The sequence below is a fragment of the Neodiprion pinetum genome, chromosome 5, assembly GCF_021155775.2.
Source record: "Neodiprion pinetum isolate iyNeoPine1 chromosome 5, iyNeoPine1.2, whole genome shotgun sequence".
NCBI classification, from domain to species: domain Eukaryota; kingdom Metazoa; phylum Arthropoda; class Insecta; order Hymenoptera; family Diprionidae; genus Neodiprion; species Neodiprion pinetum.
Window position 1 is genome coordinate 5,272,319 of NC_060236.1, and position 20,564 is coordinate 5,292,882.

Here is a 20,564-nt window from a genome sequence, read left to right on the forward strand (position 1 = left end):
ATCATAATTAAATTGAAATTGATTAAAAATATATAAATTATTTTATTGATTCATAGTTGAACGTTATTATAGCTAGTGTATATTAACTCAGGGTATGTTTCATCTTCGTGTTACTTTTTAAGAGCTATTCGGCACAGACGGGCCAAAAGACTCTGCATTTGAAGTAGACTGTTCATTCCATTAACGATGCCTAAATGCGTCAAACCGATTTCCTGAAAGAAATAAAATCACGTGAGTCAATATAAATGAAAATGTGAAATGTCGACGAAACCAACCTTGATGAAATCAAGCTTCATTTTCTCATCTATATCGAGATTTTTGCAGACTCTGAATATGTTTCCAATAATATCCTCAGCAGAGTATCCCATCCTCCATAAATGCGACATTATCTGCGATCGAAACATTTTCATAGTCACCAGAAATGAAAAATTATAAGAAACATCTGAATCTATAATGAAAACTCACCCCAAACGATTTATCAATGTTTCCCTTCGAGCATAATTCAAGCATTTCTTTAACGTGAAGGGGATGCGGTTCGTCGCAAACCTTGAACACGTTTTCTCCGTTCACATGTCCGAATCCATTGTGAGTCGACTGCAAATTGTTCAATGCTTGTCTCATGTCTCCTTGGGCAGTGAACACAATTGCTTCCAATCCATCGTCGGTATAAGACGCCTTGAAGGAAGAAGACACATCACAACCCATTTATAAAATAGTTAGATAAGTGGAAAAAGTTCAAGAACCCTGAACGTTTCTCCTCACATTCTCCTTTTCGCAGACTTGAATGATTTTGGCCAAGACTTGGGCATCGGACAGTTTTCCATACCGCAACATAGCGCATCGCGACTGTATGGGTTCGATGATTTTCTCGCTGTTGTTACAAGCGAGCGCGAACCTGGTGGTGTTGCTGTAGATCTCCATGGTTCGGCGTAGGGCTTGTTGAGCACCGTCGGTCATGCTGTCCGCTTCGTCGAGTATGATTATCTTGTGCCTGCCTTGAGGAAGGGTGACCTATGCCGGCGATTAAAGAATACCTAGCATTTCCGGTTGTAAAGTTAACGGTACATTAACGAACAGTCGGTCTTTCCGCAGGGTACCTTTTGCTGGGCAAACATCTTGATCTTGTTTCGCACGACGTCGATTCCTCTGTCGTTAGACGCGTTGAGCTCAAGAACAGCATCCTTGAAAGCTGGTCCAAGAAGAACCCGGGCTAAACAGAGGATGGTCGTCGTCTTTCCCACTCCAGGCGGCCCGGCGATGATTATATTCGGCGCATTACCGTTCTGGGCAAAAACAGACAACCGTGCAACAGTGTCCTCGTTGCCCACTATGTCTGAAAACACTTGGGGACGATACTTTTCCACCCTGGGAATAAAAGTGATGAAAATGATCAGTTATTCGACCAGTTATTTTGAGATAAAAAATCACATGCTGTCAGAGACGTGGTGGAAAGAAACGTCGACAGGACGGCTGAAAACCAACCTAACCTAACCTAACCTAACCTAACCTAACTTTAGTTAAAGTTGTTTTGTAACTTTACTGATGACTTACCATGGCAAATGCGCGGCTCTGTAACTCGACTTACTCTTCTGATTTATGCCGCTGGTTGACGGCACGACCTCAACGTCCATCGGCTCGCCGTTTTCGTCGGTTCCAGCCATGTCTAGTGTTCGGTAGTCGTTTGTTTACCACGCAGCACAAACCGTAAAAAGCGCGGGACGAGAAATTTGAAAAACCACCGAGAGGTGGCGGCACATCTTGGACGGCGCGGAATTCAAAATAAAAAGTGTTTTATTTCGGATCTTTTGATCGTACGCAATATTCTGTCACTGAATTTGTGTACGAATTTGAACGTCACATCTAACCTGTCAAACACATCCGCGATAATCGGCAAAAATCGATTAATTAGGATCAGTTTACCCAAAATTTTAAAAGAATTTTTATTAACAATTGAATCAATCAAAATTCATCCTACGATGTGATTGACATGAAAATAAAATTCGACATAAAATAACCATCATCAAAATGTATAGTGTACTATTATGTGGAGATCATCAAAGAAACTAATAGTTGATTGTCTTCAGTTCATATTCAGATGTGGTAGGCGTAACTTTGGCGTTGACGATTTGGAAGATATTCCCGAGTACGATCCGCACGACGTACCTGGTAACGTTTTACTTTCATTCTCATCTACGTGAAACGAACTGAAAATCTGAATCGCAAATTCTATTCTAAGGTGAAGTTTTTCAAACATATTTAAATAGTTATGATAGCAAATTTTCGTCATGTATTTATTTTTGAAAATTTAATTTAATCCTCGTTTCTCTACTTCTCCGATGTTGTTTTTAATAATCTTCCTTAAAGTACTTTAACTGAAATAATTTTACACTTTTACTCGATTATCTGTCAAATTCTTACCTTTTTCATCTCTTGCTTAAATCACTCTAGATTTCTAAACCTGCTTATTCTTTATTGCTCTGGGAAAACTGCAATAATTGTTGATTTCCAGGACGCTACAGATATGAACACCACTTTAAAGCCACACAAATTTTAATAAGCAGATGCGGTTTTACTCCAGCACTTCCACAATCAAATCCGATTAAAAAAATAACTAAATTAATCAACAACCACAAATACGCACTTTGACACGCTCTTGATTCACTGCACTGTTTACTTCGTAAAATGGACCGAGTTCGGTGTCCGTGATGTTGCTCCGAGAACGGTCCGATAAGCACAAAGCGATCGTGAAACTCGGAACGCCGATTTACGATTTTACCACGATTTGCGCATGCGCGAAAATCCAAAGTATTCTTCAATACCTGATTCAAGCGTGCCAAAGTAGCGTTGAGATTACCGCACGTTCGTAACAACAAGTTAAGCTGAGTATTTGTACACAGCTTTCGCAACATGAACGCGAAATATATTACAATAGCTGCAAATATATTTATCTAAATGCTGGAATACACATTCCCGAAGAATGTATGTTTCTTTTTTTAATCTTAAATTCATTCCAGCGTCACCTATTTTATTGAAATAAAATTCTACTGAAATTACCAACTTTATATAAATAAATAAATTTTCATTGTTTCCAATTGAACATTCTCTCGATTATAACCTTGCACTGTCTCAATTTACGCAAAATTTTATACAGACATTTCGAAGATACGTGTTTGAAGAAATTTGCACCGAGAATTTTTTGCTTTTAGCAGCTCGGTGTCAATATTGATTAGTTTATTTAAAACTGTTCAATATATTCTTTCGAATGGTTGTTTTTTTGTTTTTTACAGTACATTTCCAGCCGCATACATTCGGCGCATCGATTGTACCGAGGCAGGATGACTTGCAGCACAGACCGGACACACCGGGTTTCAGACGTCAATCGCCACCCGAAATAGTAGCGAAGGTACGACTCGCTCTGGAGGAAATGGAGGAGAAAAAACCGTCGGAAAAATCCCATGGCGACCATCGACTGTCCTTTGATTCCGAAGTACAATCGAAATCGACGGATAATACTTGAAAAAGAGCGATGCCCGCCTAGATTCAACTACTATTTTGGTTGTTCGTCAGCGACCGAAACTGTCTGCACATTGACGATGAATCCGGAGGTTTTTTTAAATGCCAGAAATATTTTTTCGCGGAGATACAATGTGTTGAATATCGTGGATCACATAATGTATTATTACAACAGACGGATCGCTGTATCGTGATTCGTCGTTTGTACGGAACTAATTATACTTCTGACTAACATCGTTTTCACTTGAACGTTGCGAAGAAATAAATCGTCCGTATATCCACAGTCAGAATATTTGAAGTAGATTTTTAAATCTTGTCGTTCGTATCGCTACTCAAGTTTAAATTTGAACGGAATCACGCTCGGCTCATTATTATAATTATTGAGATGCTGGTGGCGCCATCTTGCGGATTGCCAATAAACTAGGATGTGTCCGTAGTGCGAGTTGCAGACAGTAAGGCGAACTACCGCATCGATTTTTCTCATCTTACAACACATTTTCAGCCTTAGAATTTAATCACTGTGTAAAACTTGGTATATTTTCGTAAATAAGATCAACGAAGACGGAAAATGGCAAATTCGATTGAAACTCATGTATAACGTGAAAGCGGTTAGTTCGACGGATGTTTATTGCTGAGAAAACTGATTGCGAGTGCCAGGCTAAATGGTAAATTGCGCCTGTAACGCAGCATAATATGTATATAAATTGTGTTTCACACACTTTTGTAGGACTGATTATTTACAGGAATCCAACTATTCCGCAGGCGACACGATTCCCGGCAGCGCCTGTTGTTAAACTATCGTCACTTTGACCCCGTCCAAAATCGTCAGCTTTTTCATGGACAACAAGGGTTCGGCCTATCGCACCGCGAACACCGGTCAATGTCAGATAATGGTCCATTTTATCCACTTTCGCGATTCCATCTTCACCCGCCTCGATATTTCCCAAGTCACCCACATGCCGAAGCAGATCATTTGGGGCTCCGTGACGCATCTGGAATTAATTGACTGTGTAAATTTGTTGATTACGGAAATAGATACCGAATTTCGACACAAACGAAAAACGGGAAATTAGCGTCTCACGTTGTCATTTGTATTTGTAATATTCAGATTTCCCGCACCCGTAACGAAAAACAAAAATTTCCAGACCTGTTGGTAATTTTCGAATCCATATCGGTGTGTAAATTTAATTTTTCGAATCACTGTTACTCTTCAAAAAAATAATGTCAAACCTTCGCGAAAATAACTTTTTTTTCATAATTGAAGCAAATCTTATTAAAAAATAATTTCCAAATTTTTGAGCGACACGATTTTATCTCAGTCCAAAAATTCCGATGTATCAAAAGTAATTACGGCCTGACCAAATCCGAGTATTTTCTTTATCTCATCATTATACATGGGCAAAAAGTATATTTCACAGCGCGTTTATTTATACCGTGTAAGGATTGTAGTGACCGGCTGCAGACTTGCACCCCTGTCTCAAATCACCCTTTTCGTGAACGTGGAATCCGTGGAGTCCCGGGCTTAGTCCTTCTATTGTCCCGTTTATCCTGAGTCCTTCAAAGTATTGTTGAAGAGTCAGTTCTCCACGGGGTCCATCGACAGGAGAACCATCATCCCCGAGGGCCCTGACTTGGACGACCGCTTTCAGTCCCATTGACTGCAACATTTTTCAACAAAAATCTGTAGAACCCCAGCCATTTTACCCACTCTCTAATTTTTCCGAATCGATGTTTTTTGTGAAAAAAGATAAGAGAAGCAAAAACGTATTTGCTAAGTGTGGGGTTCGAACCCACGCTCCCAGACGGGAACCAGAACTTAAGTCTGGCGCCTTAGACCGCTCGGCCAACCTAGCTGATACATGTGCGTTCTACAAGAACATTAATATCTCTAACGTTCGTCCGCACAATAGAATTATCAGCTTGTGATTGACGGAAACATGCGCATGCCTACGAAATACTTGGTCATGGTCCCAGAGATCGTTTACACTTTGATTTTATCATTTAAAATGCGATTAACTTGAAATAATATATGCGCACATTCACTACGCCTGGTTACACGCAACTATTATTGCTCAGAGTTTCTACGAAATATGATTGTTGAAGTAAAAAGTTGCGCATTTAAGGTGATTTTGTTTGTGCAATAATTGGGAAAACTTCACCTCGATAGAATTGAGCTTCAGTTTTAATTAACTCCACGCTCAAAAAATTCTTCCAAGTATTTCTGACGACGCACCAACATAGTTTTATCAGCTTTTAATACCGCTGTTGCGATGCATCTGTGATCGAGATGTTTCAAGCGTTGTAACCAAAATTTTGCCAATACCGTAACAGTACGTTTTTTATTTTTGTTTACCGTTTCGAGTTCGAGTGAAATAATATACTACAATGATACAAGCAACGACTATACACACGAGTGTCTTATACAATGAAACTGGAAAAGACGAAATTACTTTATCGCGTTTCGCGCATACATCACCTATCCGTCTTTCTTCCTCACGCGAGAATCTCGCATCCAAATGAATAATCGATGCCTTAAACCAAGGCCCATTGTCCGTTGCGTAACGGTTCGTAAACAACTCACGCACTGTTCGTCACTATTTATATCCACTGCGTGATAATTGGGAAACGGCAAAAGGGTCCAGAAAATTGCAAGAATCGCAACCGTTGACACTTTTATCAAGACGTGAACGTGGAATAGTCGAAGGAAAAATTTTCATGTTTCGGTATGACGCAAGAGCGATACGTACGAAAAGATAGGGCTCCATGTAGACCTCGTAAAGGTCGCTCCTGTAGCCAGGAAATCCGGGAAGACTTCTGATGAAAAGAGTCCTGTCGTAAATCTCCCCGGAGGTGATGCTGAGGAGGCTGAAGACGAACCCGACGACGAACACCTTGGCGAACGACATGGCGGACTTGTTGTTTGGTAACAGATTCGAAATATCGAAGAATAACGCAAGCCGATTATATCGCAAGTTGCGGACTGCTAATAAACTTTCATCTCCGAAGACGGAGCTCTTTGTGTGTCCCTGCGAAAAGGCGCGGTACGTTTAAATACTTGGAGGATCTCGAAGACCTTGGTGAACGATGAGCAACTACTAAGCAACCAGTCGAGAAGGCAGTCAGTCGTCAGTCAGTCGAGTGCGTCTAATAATGTGGTTGGCAAATTTGTGCACGCGGTGATGTCGCAGCTTTTTTTTTTGCTCCAGGTTGTTTTCCTTCCCGATCCTTCTCTCAGTCTTGTTTGTTCTTCTTCCTCGTTTTACTACCACCTTTATACACCTTCCTACCGGCTACGGAGACTCGCAAGTTTTCGGTACCTCAGATCCTGGGATGATGAGTTTCATATCAACCCGGTGGCAGCTTCGAGATTGCTTGTGATTTCCGCAAAGCGTTTTGCAGGCTGCTTTATCTCGGGCTATCGCGTCCTGGACTGTAGCTTCAACTTTACTTTGACGGTTGAAAGGTTCCAGCAAACCGCTGCACAGCAGGTTGGAAAACTTTTTGCGAACTGGTCCCCGACCATTTTTTGCGACCACTCGAATCGCCTGTTTCTCGAGAAACCACAGAAGCAAAAACGTTTCCGGTATTTCTTATTCTCTTAATCTTCATTTGAGGTCGTAAGCATCGACGATCGGTGTCTTTGAGTAAGTGGAGGAGATACATCGGCGACCTTCCGGCTGGACGTGCAGCTGCTAACCGTCAATGGTAATTAACCGGTAATCCAGCCGTGAATAATAGCCAGGAATTACATCGACGACTGCTAATGAAATTCCAAAATGTGCAACGCTATTGCGTACGCGAATATTGTTGCGCTTGTTGGCAGGACGTTGGCTCCAAACGATGCAGGAGCGGTTCCGCATGCACGGTTCCGTTTCCCAAACGATTAAGAAATCGCGAGGTTTTCGTTGGTCTCTATCATTGCCTGATGGGTGAAAATCCTCTGATTTAACAGACTCGCGCATTCCGTTCGTCATTATGATGAGCCGCACAAGGATATTACGATGCTGGCTGACAGCGAACTCGGCGCCAAGGTTAATCGCGAAGACCTCTAGGATTCTCGGGTCAATGATGATGCGATTTTTCTTGCCTGTTTTACCTCTGAAGCTACGTCGGAATACGTCGAGATTATTTTGCTCGTTTTGCCGACTCGACATGCTCGTGTGTGCACAGAGCGGAGCGTTTGATGTTTGATGGAATTTGCAAGCCACGTGTTCCTTCGCAAATAGCCATAATAGTTTATATCACTCAGGAATTTTGTGTAATTCTGCGTGCACGGTAGACTTTATCGAAAAGATCGACTGTTCATTTTTTTTTCCAAATTCAAGTCGAAAATATTGCTACAAATGATGAGAAAATGATGCTGTCCAAGTTTTACTTCGTAATATCAACGTTCCGAGATGTATCACTGCGATTTTCTATTTCCCGTTCGAATAACGTGGGAAATTTTTTTTTTTTTTTTGTTTTTTTTTTAACTTTGAAATTTTATAACTCGTCAACGCGTCAGTGTACCGATAAGATTATACCGATTCATCATTTTATGATAAATCTACTCTTTACAAAAGTTATTCAAGGTCAAAGGTCAACAAAGAACCTTTGGTTTAAAGTTCAAAAAAAGTTAGTCCCATGTTATTCAAGTGGGAAATAGAAAATCCCGATGTCACATTTCTAAATGTCAATATTAGGAAGGATTTTTTTTTGATACAGTGTAGCGTAGACTGTACACGCAACAGACGTCGCGTTGTACGGAGTAATAGTGTCTAAACTGTATTACCATGGTCCAAATATGAATGAAGAATATAAGAAGTCTGTGACAGTTACCCGCTATGATAATACTTGTGTTTTTATTTACTTCCTCGATCATCGCATGTCGACGTAAGCAGAATTTCAAGCCAGCCAAACTAATATATCGTCTCTATCAATTCCACTGAAGACTAATCGAATGTCCAAGTTGGATCTTGGTTGAATTGGTTAGTTTTCATTCGGTCCGAAGTACCGTTGGAAGATATTCCAAAAATTTGAAGCGATTAATTTTAAACAAGTATAACTTGACTTGATTTTACGCAGACTGCGTCATTTGTTGTTACTCTTGTGTAATACCGTATAACGTTGAATCGCGTACAGTAGATACCCCCTGACCTTCGTCGCATTCTTGACTACCTTGATCACACGAGTAAGCAGATCAAGGGCCAGGTGTACCTTGATCAAGTTCACCCAACCTCACGTACGGTTTTTGAATTAACATTAAAAAAATTTACAAATCCAATCGCTCGTTGTGCGAATAATTAATCATCGGTAGTTAAGACACGCCTCAAGGTTCGTAAAAAATACAAGCAACTGCACATCGCCTGTTTTAGATTTCCGTGGTCTGTATCCTGCCTGAAATTCGTACGAAATAAAAATATAAGAGCGGTCAATTGGCTCCAATTGGTACGACTTTCTCAGGTCGTTCCTAAACGACGATATATCGGGTAATGAAATACCATGCACGTCGGAGGGTTACGTCGATATTTAACCATACGGAGAAAAAAAAAAAAAAAATAGAGAAAGAAAAATAAAATACGTTACCAAGGTTGAGTCAACTACACGGTACCTATTCGCATTCACGTAATGCATGCGCGTGTCACTGTGTGTGTGTGTGTGTGTGTGTGTGTGTGTGTATGTCTCGACTGTTTTATACAGTCACAGCGTATACGAACACGTATACAGAGTACGAGTATTAACGTACACAGGTGAAGCTCTCATATCTAGGCCACTGCTTCGGACTCACAGCGTAATTCCTCATCATTTTTTCATACCCCGGCTTCGAGTATTCAGAATGCACGTTGCACACACACACATACACACACAAACACATCACACACACGCATATATATATATATACACAATGTATGCGATGCTGCATATTTTTCAGTGATTCCTAAATTCAAAAACCCGAAATTCTGCGAAGCGGCTGTTCCAGACCGGACTTTCAGTATCCATTTCCAAGTGATACTTCACCATCTCCCCTTGTTGAAAAAATCGGCGTCAAGTTATCTCCAAGATCTCGTGTGAACTCGTGGCTGTATAGCGATGTCGTTGAGTGCGAATTGATAAGGCGATAATTGTAAAATCAGCCGCAGGGTCTCCGTTTGCGTAAAATTGCTCGTTTGCTGGATCGGTGATGCGGAGAAGTAGTTTTAACGCAAGCAGCGGGCTTCGCGAAACGAACAATCGTACGTTACGGTCCGCGAAGTCGAGGCAAAGGTGGGGCGTCGGGAACTGTCACGTCACTGGATGAAGTGGAGAATGTTACTGGGTGATCCGATTCGACACATTCAGTAGTGTCCGGTGTCTTAGCGCGACAAACTGACTTACTTACTCATTTACTTACTTACTCACTTACTTACTTACTTGCCGCAGTCAATTACGCGATTCTCGTGCAACGGCTGTGTCTCCTTATCGTCGCATCCGATTTACAACTGGTATCAGGATCATCGGTTTTAAGTGAGTCCCCGATTGATGCAGACTTGGATCATTTTCACGCGATCACGGAACGACGTTGCTTCGGCTGCACCATGTCCTGATTTTCTGTGATCAGGATCTCGCGGCATGCACTTGACACCGATGAATGTTCACCGTTCAATTTGCATGCTTAATTTTAGACTGTACTCAGGCCGTTATCTCGAAAGTTACAGCCTTTAATGTAATACTTATCAACGAAGTATGTGGTGTAATTCGTTTTTCCTATCGCGTTGTGCTGAATTTTATTACAAACAGGCGTAACTGTTGAATAATCAAAGCGACGTGGGTAAATTATTAATGTTTAACGCTTGCATGCGATGGAAGAATAAATTCGATGAGTGTAATTTATGGTTGGTGCGGATCTTAAACGTTGTTGCACATCGACGATGTAGTGAAATTTCTTCGTCTCGTCTGACGAGATTTTAGACAGTTCAAACATACGTTTGACATTTTCATTCCTTTCTCTTGCGAATTCATTGCATATATTTGCATCCTGATTAAAAGATCCTAACTTTGTATAGCGACAAGATCGTATCGATTGTTCAAAATATACTTAAGAAATATGCGAATAACGAGTAATCTATAATTTTTATACGCCCGACATTTGACGGCGTTGAACAATTGAACTTGATGGACCATGCGAGGTGTATTATAGTTGGTCAGAAAGTAGGTGGGGACCCACGATGTCACGGAATAATAACGTTTAATACACTTATCCAAAGGCCGGAGACATGCATGCGTTGTATACCGATCGAATATCAACGAATTGTAATTGTAATTAACAAAGTGCTGCACGTTCAGCCCAACAAATGCGAGTCGTAATCCAAAAGTTTATATCTGGTGGAAGATTTTGCGCATTGTGATTTTTCTTGTTTAAAGTTTAAAAATCTAACAGCTGATCTCTGTCATGGATTTTGAATAACATGTGAATAAATGCCTTGGCCCAGAACGACACGTCGCAGGTTCGCGTACGATGACAAAGTCCGATGTTATTGATTTATACTATTCCTATTCAGGGCTGTGAGGGTGAGGGAAAATGTGTTGGTACCAGGCATTAGGAACGTTTGGACACGTAGCTCGGAGTGTGCTCTGCGAGAAAACGGTTCCGTCACGTGTCGAGCCACGTAAATGCCCTGAAACGTAGGAATCGGCGCTGGGAGCTTTTGCTACGACTTGGCGAAGCGACCCGCAAAGCCGAAGCTATTTATCGACGACTCGGTTTCACGTCAGAGTCGTTCGACGACGTCGCAAACACTGTTGGCCGCAGCCGCTGCACCTAGGGGCAAAATTCACTTTTACTTTCAACCTTAATTGCGACGCCTTTTACGCCCGACTACGTTGACCTCTAATATTATGATAATACAGCAACTGGTCGAGAGACTGGTTTTGGTAAATGTCTTCGGCGAGTTAACGACGGTTCGTAAAAATATTTACTAATTCGTGGCACTTGATGCGTATTATATTTTCGATTCGGTTGACCTCTGCCGAAGAAGACTTCTTCTATTTACTTGTTCAGATTTTTATTTTCCATGAAATATGACGACTTTTTAATTTTTTCTTCGTTATCATATTCATGGAAAAGTTTCGTGTCGTTTGATAATTTTTTTTTTTTTTTTTTCTACTTGTAGCGAGCTTTTTTGCATTTCTTTCTCGTACAAGTATGGTAAAACTTTATCGCTTCTTTTATGGAAAGGTTGAACAATTAGTTGAACGATTAGGAACGCACGTTATATACGGATGGTAAAAAGGTTCGAGAAAAACGAAGTGATAAAAATCAAATACTTTTCCATATTTTGATATATGATTCTTTTTTCGGTAAAGGCGATACGCTTTGCTCTGCAGTTTGACTAAGTGAAATTTTAGTACATTAATAATCGTTGTAGATTTCTGATAGATTCTCAAAATTACTATCGTGCAAAATTTCAGTTACTCTCTCCCTCTCTTTCTCTCTCTCTCTCTGAAATGCTCATTTTTAACGAAGAAGACGCGATTTGTCCGCAAACCAATCGCAAAGATTCGTAGTAAATAATTGAAAAATAGTTTAGTGAAGCCGGTTTCAGGTGATAAATATGGCGCATCAAAGAGGGGCTGGGTTAGTTAATGAGAGGGGATAAAGCAGAGCCGGTGAACAACAGGCGCCGGTATATAGACAGAAGTGCCTCCAGCATCCCGCAGTCAGTGAAACTGTGTCGTTCGTCCAGCCGGCAGGTTGTTCTCCACTTTCACCAAAGTAAAACCACAAACTGCGAGTAGGGAAACGAAAATAAATTGGAAATTTGTTAAAAGTTCAATAACCCGTGAGTATGGCGTAGAGTAATCGAGGATCGTCAACGAATCTCAAGTTTCGTGTAGAATAAGCGAATAAGTTCGACGATAAGGAAAAAAAAAAAAAAAATGTACGTGGAAAAAACGACCATGGCTATTTTATCGAAGGTATGAGAACGCAAAGACGTCGCGAAGACAAAGAGAACGACGGACTTTTACGAGGCATCGATTTTCCCGGCCCCGGATATGTTACAAGTCCGTTCCATTCGGGTCAGGAGTTACTTCGACTGATGAAAGTTGGCAATATTACTCAAGTCTGTAAGCCTTTCACATCGGCCGCGACAACCATTTTCATTCACGACGGTCGTCGATTTTCATCAGAATCAATTACAACGGTGTTGGAAAATCGGACGAGACTTTATTTCCTTGCTTAAAAGCACTCCGAGAAATTGGACCTCGTAGTTGTAGAACTTCGTAGAACGTCGAGTTTCGTTCTGGAGATTTAAATTCGCGTTTTTGATTCGTTCGAAAATCGACGACCGTAATCGAGGGAGGTAAAGAGCCTGCGCTAGCGGTGAAAAATTTTCATATTCAGTTCGCTGTTTGTACATCCCATAAATAACGGACGAAGAATGGTTCTCATTTCATACTTTCTGCGCAATTGAATCTGATGCGGTTTTCGCGAACGATTTAAATTATACGTAAAGTCCTCGAAAAGCACCCTCGAATAATTCGATCATAGCTCCATTTTTACCAGGGAATATTATACACCTTTCGGGGTTTTGTCAACAGTCCAAAAAACGTATTTCCGATGCGTAGAAATCGCGATGAAGATAAGAAAAAACAAAGAAATATACAAAAAAACGCCAACATATTCAGCTCCTGTGCATTTCACGATAAATACGATATGGCGATGTACGTAAATTGATTGTAAAGTGGATCTTAACCATATTCGTGGAAGCTCACAATACGAAAAACGGTGACCTTTGCGATAACGTTAGATTTCTTGAAATTTTCTAAAAAATTTTCCCAAACCATTTTAACGCCGACACTTGTGTCATCGCTACGGAAAGCTGTCGGCTGAGTTTGCTTTCGTGGATTTATATAAAAGATGTAAATATGTATAATGACGGCAGTTGCGATTAGGCTGCACACCGCACCACTGACCTTAGATAAAATTATACTTGGACCAAGTCTGACCGTTTGTATTTATCGACTTATATAACCCGAGTCGTCCGAACCAGTCATCGGATTGATTCACCAATTCAAGTATTAGAATTCTTTCTGCACTTCGTTGCGTTTAAACGATTCCGTTGACCAGCTTGAAGCAAATCAGGTAACCCTGGTCGTCAAATATCGTATTAGCCGTATTTCCTTCGATTTCGATAAATTCTCGTCAAGTCGGTCTCGATCATTTCGTTATTAACTGCACGGTTTGGTATCCGAAAAAACGTTTCGCTGCACGTATTGACGGAATGCAATGACTTACCAAATTATGAACGCGTCACAATTGCGCTCCAATTTATCTCAATCACTCGACGTAAACTACTTTGTCAAGTGTATCGACAATACGCGTCGCCGCCGAAGAATCGACAATAAAAATAATCAACAGATCGCTCTTCAACGTCTTTTCGGTATTTGTTTCAGATCAACGATCATGTCGGTCAAAGGTATGCTGACGCTTCTGGTTTTCGGCGCAGTCGCCGTCGCGGCTGTAAGTACAAATTGCAATTACGTGACAGAAACCGGGCCAAAATTAAATATTTCAAATTTTTCAATTTCAAATTTTTTTCATCTCATTTTTCGTACGCCGAACATTCACTTCGGACAGAGTTACATGACTAACGATTTGAATGAAGCGAAGGTGAACGTGTCTCGCTCGTACGCATCACGTACATACATACGTCTGGTATAATGGAATAATAATGCCCGCAAGACATCGTCCCGGTACGATGTATACTTCCAAAGTGCTCGAAGGCGTCGATTTTTATTCCTCGTAGCGTGTTGTTCGAAAAGGCGACTGGTCGAACCAGTTTATCGCATTAATATAACGACCCGCCGATCAAAGCTCGGATAAATTCTACCGCTTACAACCGATCTGCATGTTTTTCTTACCGTACTTTCAAAATTACCAGGAACACGTCGCAGTCGTCCGTTTAACACCCAATAACGTGGAGAAACCCAACGTCACCGGGAACCTGGAATTAAGACAAGACTCGAGCGTCTCGCCTGTCAAGATAACTGGAACGATATTCGGCCTGCGCGATGGTCTCCACGGTTTCCACGTTCACGAGGCCGGTGACCTCAGCAACGGATGCGTTTCCGCTCTGGGTCATTTCAACCCGGACAAGGTGAGGAGTCGTCGAATTTAACGACAAGTTAGAGTCGGATCAAAGCTTGATCGATTCTTCGACGTATTCGATGCCGGAGTCTGATCTATCTTCGATCTTCTTATTCCAGCACGATCACGGCGCTCCTGGTGACACCGTGAGGCACGTCGGCGACCTGGGAAACATCGAATCGACGAACGGAGTTGCCACGGTCGAAATATTGGACAACGTGATATCACTGAGCGGCAGAAACAGCATCGTTGGACGCAGTATCGTCGTTCACGAGGGTGAAGACGACCTGGGGAAAGGAAACCACTCTCTGTCCTTGAAAACCGGAAACGCCGGAGACCGTGCAGCCTGCGGCGTCATCGGCGTCCTGTAGGTTACTTCGTACGATTAATCTGTTTAGTTATACACACATACGTATACACATATATTGTATATATATATTTACGTATATATGTATACATACGTATATGCACACATGTATACCTGTATACGTACATAATTATCGCCGAGTGTCCTTTTCGTCCGAGCCCGCACGCCTTTCTTCAATCTTCGTCAAGCCGTTTGTCCGCACCCGATTGTTCGACGTGTATATACTCGTATATTCCACCCTCTGTGTACATGGATCAATTCTGTGACCCAGATGTTAGGGAAACAATTGTAAACGCGTATTTGTCCGATGGAGAGCGCCTGAAGAAGATCGATCGCTTACAGACATCGCTGAAATGTTTCTTATTTGGACGCGATTATGGGATAGAAAAAGTAGGTAAGACCGAAAATTGACAGATTCAGGGATGATGTGTTTTCAAGAGGAATTAAACGAATTTACAGGATTAAATTAAACAAGCAAACTTACGATCAGTTGCTTCTAACGTATGGACTACACTTTATTTTGTGAATCAGCTATGAATTCAGGATCGTATTGTTAAATTTTGATTAACAAGTGAAAATGAAACGCGTCGCTCACACAACAGAATTGTAAATTACTTCTGCCGGAAGAGAGAATGTATTTCAGTACCTTATATATCGTGCACGACACGATCCGATCTATCGATCGATCAAACGCGTGCTCGAAGTGAGTTTATTTTTGTTTTAGTTTTTTTCATTTTACGAATTCCGTTTTGTTATTACTATCATTATTGCTATTTCTTCCGTATGTATATCATTCTGTGACGTCAGTCTTGAGAATTAGGGTTAAACGAACCGAGAGCACGGCAAATACGTTTGAAAAATTTTGCGAATCATGTAGGTATGCGAAATAGCTGAGAACAGAAAACTTGCACGAACCGATGCCAACTTCGCAAGACTACAAGGCGTTATTGAAATCGAAAGATTTCACTGAGCTGATCATGGAGACGAATCTGCACGACATTATCTTGATTCTTTTACATACACGAAATTTTCTACCACGTTTACAGTTAGTTTTACGTATCGATCGTATTGGGCTCAGATATTAAGGAGCAGAAATTGTTGTTTGATTAAAAAAAAATGTTGGCGACCATTTTTTATATTCCTATTGTGGTGTTCTTTTTTTTTATCGAGACGAGTAATCTCTTATATTTGTATCCATATACACGATGCTTGTAATAAATTGGATGAAATCTACTCAGTGCACAATTTATATGTCATATCTGTGCACACTGTGTACGAATTTTCGACTAACGAAGTGTAAAATCGATTATCAACATTGTTTGTTCCTGTAAACTTTTATACTCGTAACCGATCTTCTTCCAAGATCTTGCGATCCGCAGTCATGTTCAAAAATATCGTTCAAATTACACTCTAAGACTTGAATTTTAACCTCCATCACTGTCGGTATAATAATCCTTATTATACTGAATATTTTGTTTCTCCAATTTTAAACCGGATGCAGATGCGTAACCTTCGATTAATTTTTTCTCCCATCTGAATTCATCGACCGGCCGTTGTTACGTATTAAAACGACTTTTGCTCATCGCCATAAGGAGAAAGTGACTATTCGCATCGCAAACTGGTTATAGATATTTATTCTCTTTATTTTTCAATACGTGATCGATTCGCGATGAATTATTTTAACTAGATTTTCGCCATGTTTGATCAGGTCCAGAGGCTCGAGCGGAGCGCAATTTTTTTTTAGCTGACAAAATTCACGGCCAATTTTTTTCGAAAACTTTGTCGAGACTGTTGTGTTAAAATAATACGTGAATAGTGATGAGGTGACTACGTTCTTACCCGGATCGATACGAACGAAAATAACACGAAGCATGCAACGTAGCGTCGACGTACATACGTCGAGGTTATATGTATCTAGATATGTATTCAACCAGTAGCAGATTGATTGTTATAACGCATTGTTTACTCGAAGCAAAAATTCCGGTTCACCGTAATATTATAAACTGTAGGCAGCTGATGCGGGACGGAGAGGAATAGAAATCAATAAAATTGCTGAAATTCCGCAGGGCAGAAATAAAGAAATAAATAAATCGATAACATTGCAAATTGGGGTCGAATTTTTGTCAGAACTTTGCCGTTTAACGAAAGTGAATACACAAAACACGATAAAAATGTTGAAATTCTCGGTTAGACGTAAAAGAAAAAGAAATAAATAAATATAACATTGCAAATTACGGTTGAATTTTTCGAGAAGTTTGCCGACTAACAAATTCTCGGAACGCGTTGAACCGCGATAAACTTTGGCATTATAGAACGCGTAATGCCAAAGGTGGCGTGTCGAGGTCGCGTACAGTGAATTTCACAAATTAACCAAACGCCTTGTACGCCTTATATTCAGGGGAGTGAAAGCTCGACGGAGGTCTGCTTACACATGCTCGATCGATATTTTCATCGTTGAAAACCTTACTCTGTAGTAAAGGGGTGAACGAAAATAGTCGAGCTTACAATTTTTTTAATAAATTGGGGCGGAGAGTTAAATTACGAATTTGACGAGTTGCGAAAGCTCCAGATTCCGAGTTTTTTCGTAGCGAAACTTAAAGTAGAGAAATGAAATTTTGACAATAGATCAAAGTTTCGAAATTACGAAGTTCCAAAAGGACGTAATTCCGTCAAGTCAAAGTTTAGAAAATTAAAAAATCCGAAACATCGAAATTCGGAATGATCGAAGGTTTTGGGTTTTGAGAATTTCTGGCTCGATGAAATTTCACCACTTTGATATCTTTTTTTGTTTTGTATTTTCCATATTTTTAAGTTCGGAATCCTGGTAATTCAGATTTTCGGTTCACTGATTTTTTACACCCACTCGAGTATATTTTAACTTTCGAAATTTTACCTAATGCAAACTTTATTTTTCGGAATTTTGCTCTATCGTAACTTGAATTTTCGAAGTCTTGAATTTCGGAACTTTGAGCCATCGGATTTTGTCCACTCAAAAGTTTGTTGTTTCCTCAAAGTTTCATTTCTTTGCTTCAAGTTTCCCCATCAAATAATTCGTAATTAAACGCTTCCGAAACTTTCCAAACTCGTAACTTCCATCCCATCCCAATAAATTTTCGGTCCAAAATTGAGGAGGACGATTTTTTTCCCTCGTCAAATTTACCCCGATCTATCGATGAATGGCCTTTTTTTTCCCCTGATAGACAAACAATTTTACTCTACTCACTCGTACTCGCAAGCCTTTTGCCGAGACGTGCCCCTAATTATAGCTATAGCTCCGCTCTATTGTCTCGTGGCGAAAAGGTTGGTGACCCGTTTCAGCACGCAGACTCATCGGTCATTTTTTTTTCTTACTATGTTCGCAGGTCACCGTTAGACAGCTGGATGCCAAATTCTGGAACATCGTTCTTATGGTCCAGCTACATGTTGATTTTGTCAGCTAGTGGAATGGTAATTAAGTTTTAGGGGAAATTCAATTCCGATGTAAACGTATAATTTCTACGAGTATTTGGATTTTACTCGAAGAAGAATTCTCTTATTTATATTCTTGAACTGTTTAAACAAGTGCTAGTCGAGTAAAGCCACCGCATTTTGCGCGAGGAATCTACGTGTTGTATTGTTATTATTATACGTTCGTGATTAGCATCGGTAAACCGTTATTTATATTGCAAAATTATTCAGCTATTAAATGTGAAGGATGACAGAAGGAGACGATTATAAAGGGAAAAAGTAACCGTAGTAATTTTTTTCCATAGAAAATATTAATTCACACCATTTTTTTTTCTTTCAAATTATTTTGCTCTGTGTTCTTGTCCCGACTGTGAAACTATGATACATATTTATCCCTGTAAATTAAATTCTGCGAAAATAGCCGCGAAGTATTCGTATTGTATGTATGGTGTTAGGAAAAATGTCAACGTTGAAAAACGCATGTCCGATAAGCATCTGCGATTTATCGCAACGTAAACGATGTCAAAGAAAAAAAAAAAATAGGAAAGTGAAAACAAACGACTATCGATTATCGTTCGGACCAGAAAATTCCTGATCTACGACGTGAGATATTCCAACTTTGAAAAAGAAAGTGTATTTCATTCCTACGGCCTTTGTTCGTTATTATACGGAGCAGAAACGAGGCGGTTTGATTTTTTCGCAGCAACCGTCAATTTGGAAAAATATAATATATTCCAAAGCTCTGTACGTACTTTACTTATTTTTTATTGCAGGTACTCATCCTGCAAACGTGCACTGTATTATCATTGTTATATTTTTAGCTTTAATATTATTACGTTTACTATTATAGTATTATTGCTGACCAGTGTTTTTTTTTTTTTTTTTTTTTTTATTTTGCAAAACGTATTTGAAATGTTTGTAAGACTCTGTCACAGATTGTTGTGTATTTCATCCCATATGTAATGTGGTTCGTAACTTATTACATACCTTCTCTGTTATACTGTTGATTACTCTAGTATGGTAATAAGAATTGTAAAAAAAAAATAGATTTTCGTCTCAGAATCCTCGCTTAAAAAATATAAATATTATAGCCCACAAAGTTATTTGGACCAAATATAATGTTATATACATGTGAAGAAACGAAGCGTTTTGTTCTGTAATTATTCACGCACCTTATCCCGAAATTGCGTAAAGTTCCGTAAGGTCGAAACTTAAATATAACTCGGTTCTATTTTCTATTCTGTTCTATCTCTATTTCTGTAGTCTTATCTACAGCACCGTGGTTACAATGGTCAGTGTCCACAATATGCGATATAACTCCAAGTCTACTTCGTTCACACTGAAGTATAATAATGAGATCTATGGAGTATGTTTCACGATTATATTGCAAGAGATCCTCGTCCGTTAAAGGGATAATTAATTTCGCAAGTATCCGGATTCTTAAAAGTATTCAAGCGGGCGATTTCAATTTAGCGGGATATTTAAACTGCTTTGCAGCCACCGTCTGGTTACGTTAATTTTTACTCAACGTTTCGTCAACTGTATTTCCGTTTGCCTCGTAATCGCCGGTAAATCGCAGATCGATCCATCTGTCGTGGTGCAATTTTTCTTCCGTTTGACAGCGATCACCGAACGAATTAATGACCGGAAGTTTGTCTCTCTCGTAGAAGAGGGTGCATTATTGTGGTAACGATTCGGGGTGAAATCGAGCGATCAAATTGCACGTCGATTTCATTCGAACAAAAAGGAGTGCTCCGAACCTGAGATAAGGGGAAAGTCGATTCGCGACGCGAAGCCAGCTCGCAGTTATACCTTGTATACATACATAACGAAAATTGTGCGTGTTGGTTTGTCGAAATGAGAAATCGAAGAGTAGTTGAACGACCTGACCCACTTAATTTTAAGCCGAGAATATCTGTGTGTGTGTGTGTGTGTCTGTGAAACTTCACCCTTACACCCATCTAAGGGACAGAGGTTTAACGTGTGTGCACAAAAGTGAGAAAATATGACAGGCTTTCAAGCGATCGATTTACAGCCGTTTGCAGTTGCCTTTTACGACGTGACATTTAAAATTCTCGGCTGGTTGGAAATTGAGAGGTACCGAAGAGTTTGCCGTTGAAAGGTATTCCG

At 40.1% G+C, this 20,564-nt stretch overlaps 3 protein-coding genes and 1 non-coding gene across 14 annotated transcripts; 1 reads left to right on the forward strand and 3 right to left on the reverse strand.

Annotated features, from left to right (window-relative positions):
• Positions 1-22: 22 nt before the first annotated feature.
• RfC4 (replication factor C subunit RfC4) lies at positions 23-3,981 on the reverse strand. Of its 4 annotated transcripts, XM_046626237.2 has the most exons (8): positions 2,642-3,981; positions 2,419-2,513; positions 1,552-2,212; positions 1,098-1,365; positions 763-1,011; positions 466-675; positions 276-389; positions 23-212 (listed from the first exon to the last, which is right to left on the reverse strand). In XM_046626237.2, exons 3-8 carry the CDS (start codon positions 1,659-1,661, stop codon positions 111-113), a joined length of 1,053 nt encoding a protein of 350 aa, XP_046482193.1. In that variant the 5' UTR covers positions 1,662-2,212; positions 2,419-2,513; positions 2,642-3,981; the 3' UTR covers positions 23-110. The 4 variants fall into 4 exon arrangements, with proteins under 4 accessions (XP_046482193.1, XP_046482196.1, XP_046482194.1 ...); XM_046626240.1 differs by having other exon boundaries at positions 1,552-1,757; positions 2,419-3,981; XM_046626238.1 differs by having other exon boundaries at positions 1,552-1,865; positions 2,419-3,981.
• A 141-nt stretch (positions 3,982-4,122) lies between these two features.
• LOC124219093 (superoxide dismutase [Cu-Zn]-like) lies at positions 4,123-9,528 on the reverse strand. 4 transcript variants are annotated; one of them, XM_046626243.1, is made up of 4 exons: positions 9,445-9,528; positions 6,261-6,539; positions 4,947-5,171; positions 4,123-4,505 (listed from the first exon to the last, which is right to left on the reverse strand). In XM_046626243.1, exons 1-4 carry the CDS (start codon positions 9,511-9,513, stop codon positions 4,251-4,253), a joined length of 828 nt encoding a protein of 275 aa, XP_046482199.1. In that variant the 5' UTR covers positions 9,514-9,528; the 3' UTR covers positions 4,123-4,250. The 4 variants fall into 4 exon arrangements, with proteins under 4 accessions (XP_046482199.1, XP_046482201.1, XP_046482202.1 ...); XM_046626245.1 differs by lacking the exon at positions 9,445-9,528 and adding an exon at positions 8,363-8,389; XM_046626246.2 differs by lacking the exon at positions 9,445-9,528 and adding an exon at positions 8,285-8,300.
• Positions 5,283-5,366, reverse strand: TRNAL-UAA (transfer RNA leucine (anticodon UAA)). The gene has a single exon. It is a non-coding gene; the product is annotated as a tRNA-Leu (tRNA).
• Positions 9,529-9,810: 282 nt separating the features above from the next.
• LOC124219096 (superoxide dismutase [Cu-Zn]-like) lies at positions 9,811-18,992 on the forward strand. 5 transcript variants are annotated; one of them, XM_046626251.2, is made up of 5 exons: positions 9,811-9,996; positions 13,927-13,993; positions 14,415-14,630; positions 14,740-14,987; positions 18,350-18,992. In XM_046626251.2, the coding sequence occupies exons 2-5, from the start codon at positions 13,937-13,939 to the stop codon at positions 18,447-18,449; spliced, it is 621 nt and encodes a 206-aa protein (XP_046482207.1). In that variant the 5' UTR covers positions 9,811-9,996; positions 13,927-13,936; the 3' UTR covers positions 18,450-18,992. The 5 variants fall into 5 exon arrangements, with proteins under 5 accessions (XP_046482207.1, XP_046482208.1, XP_046482205.1 ...); XM_046626252.2 differs by lacking the exon at positions 9,811-9,996 and adding an exon at positions 12,103-12,222; XM_046626249.2 differs by lacking the exon at positions 9,811-9,996 and adding an exon at positions 12,155-12,311.
• Positions 18,993-20,564: the final 1,572 nt, after the last annotated feature.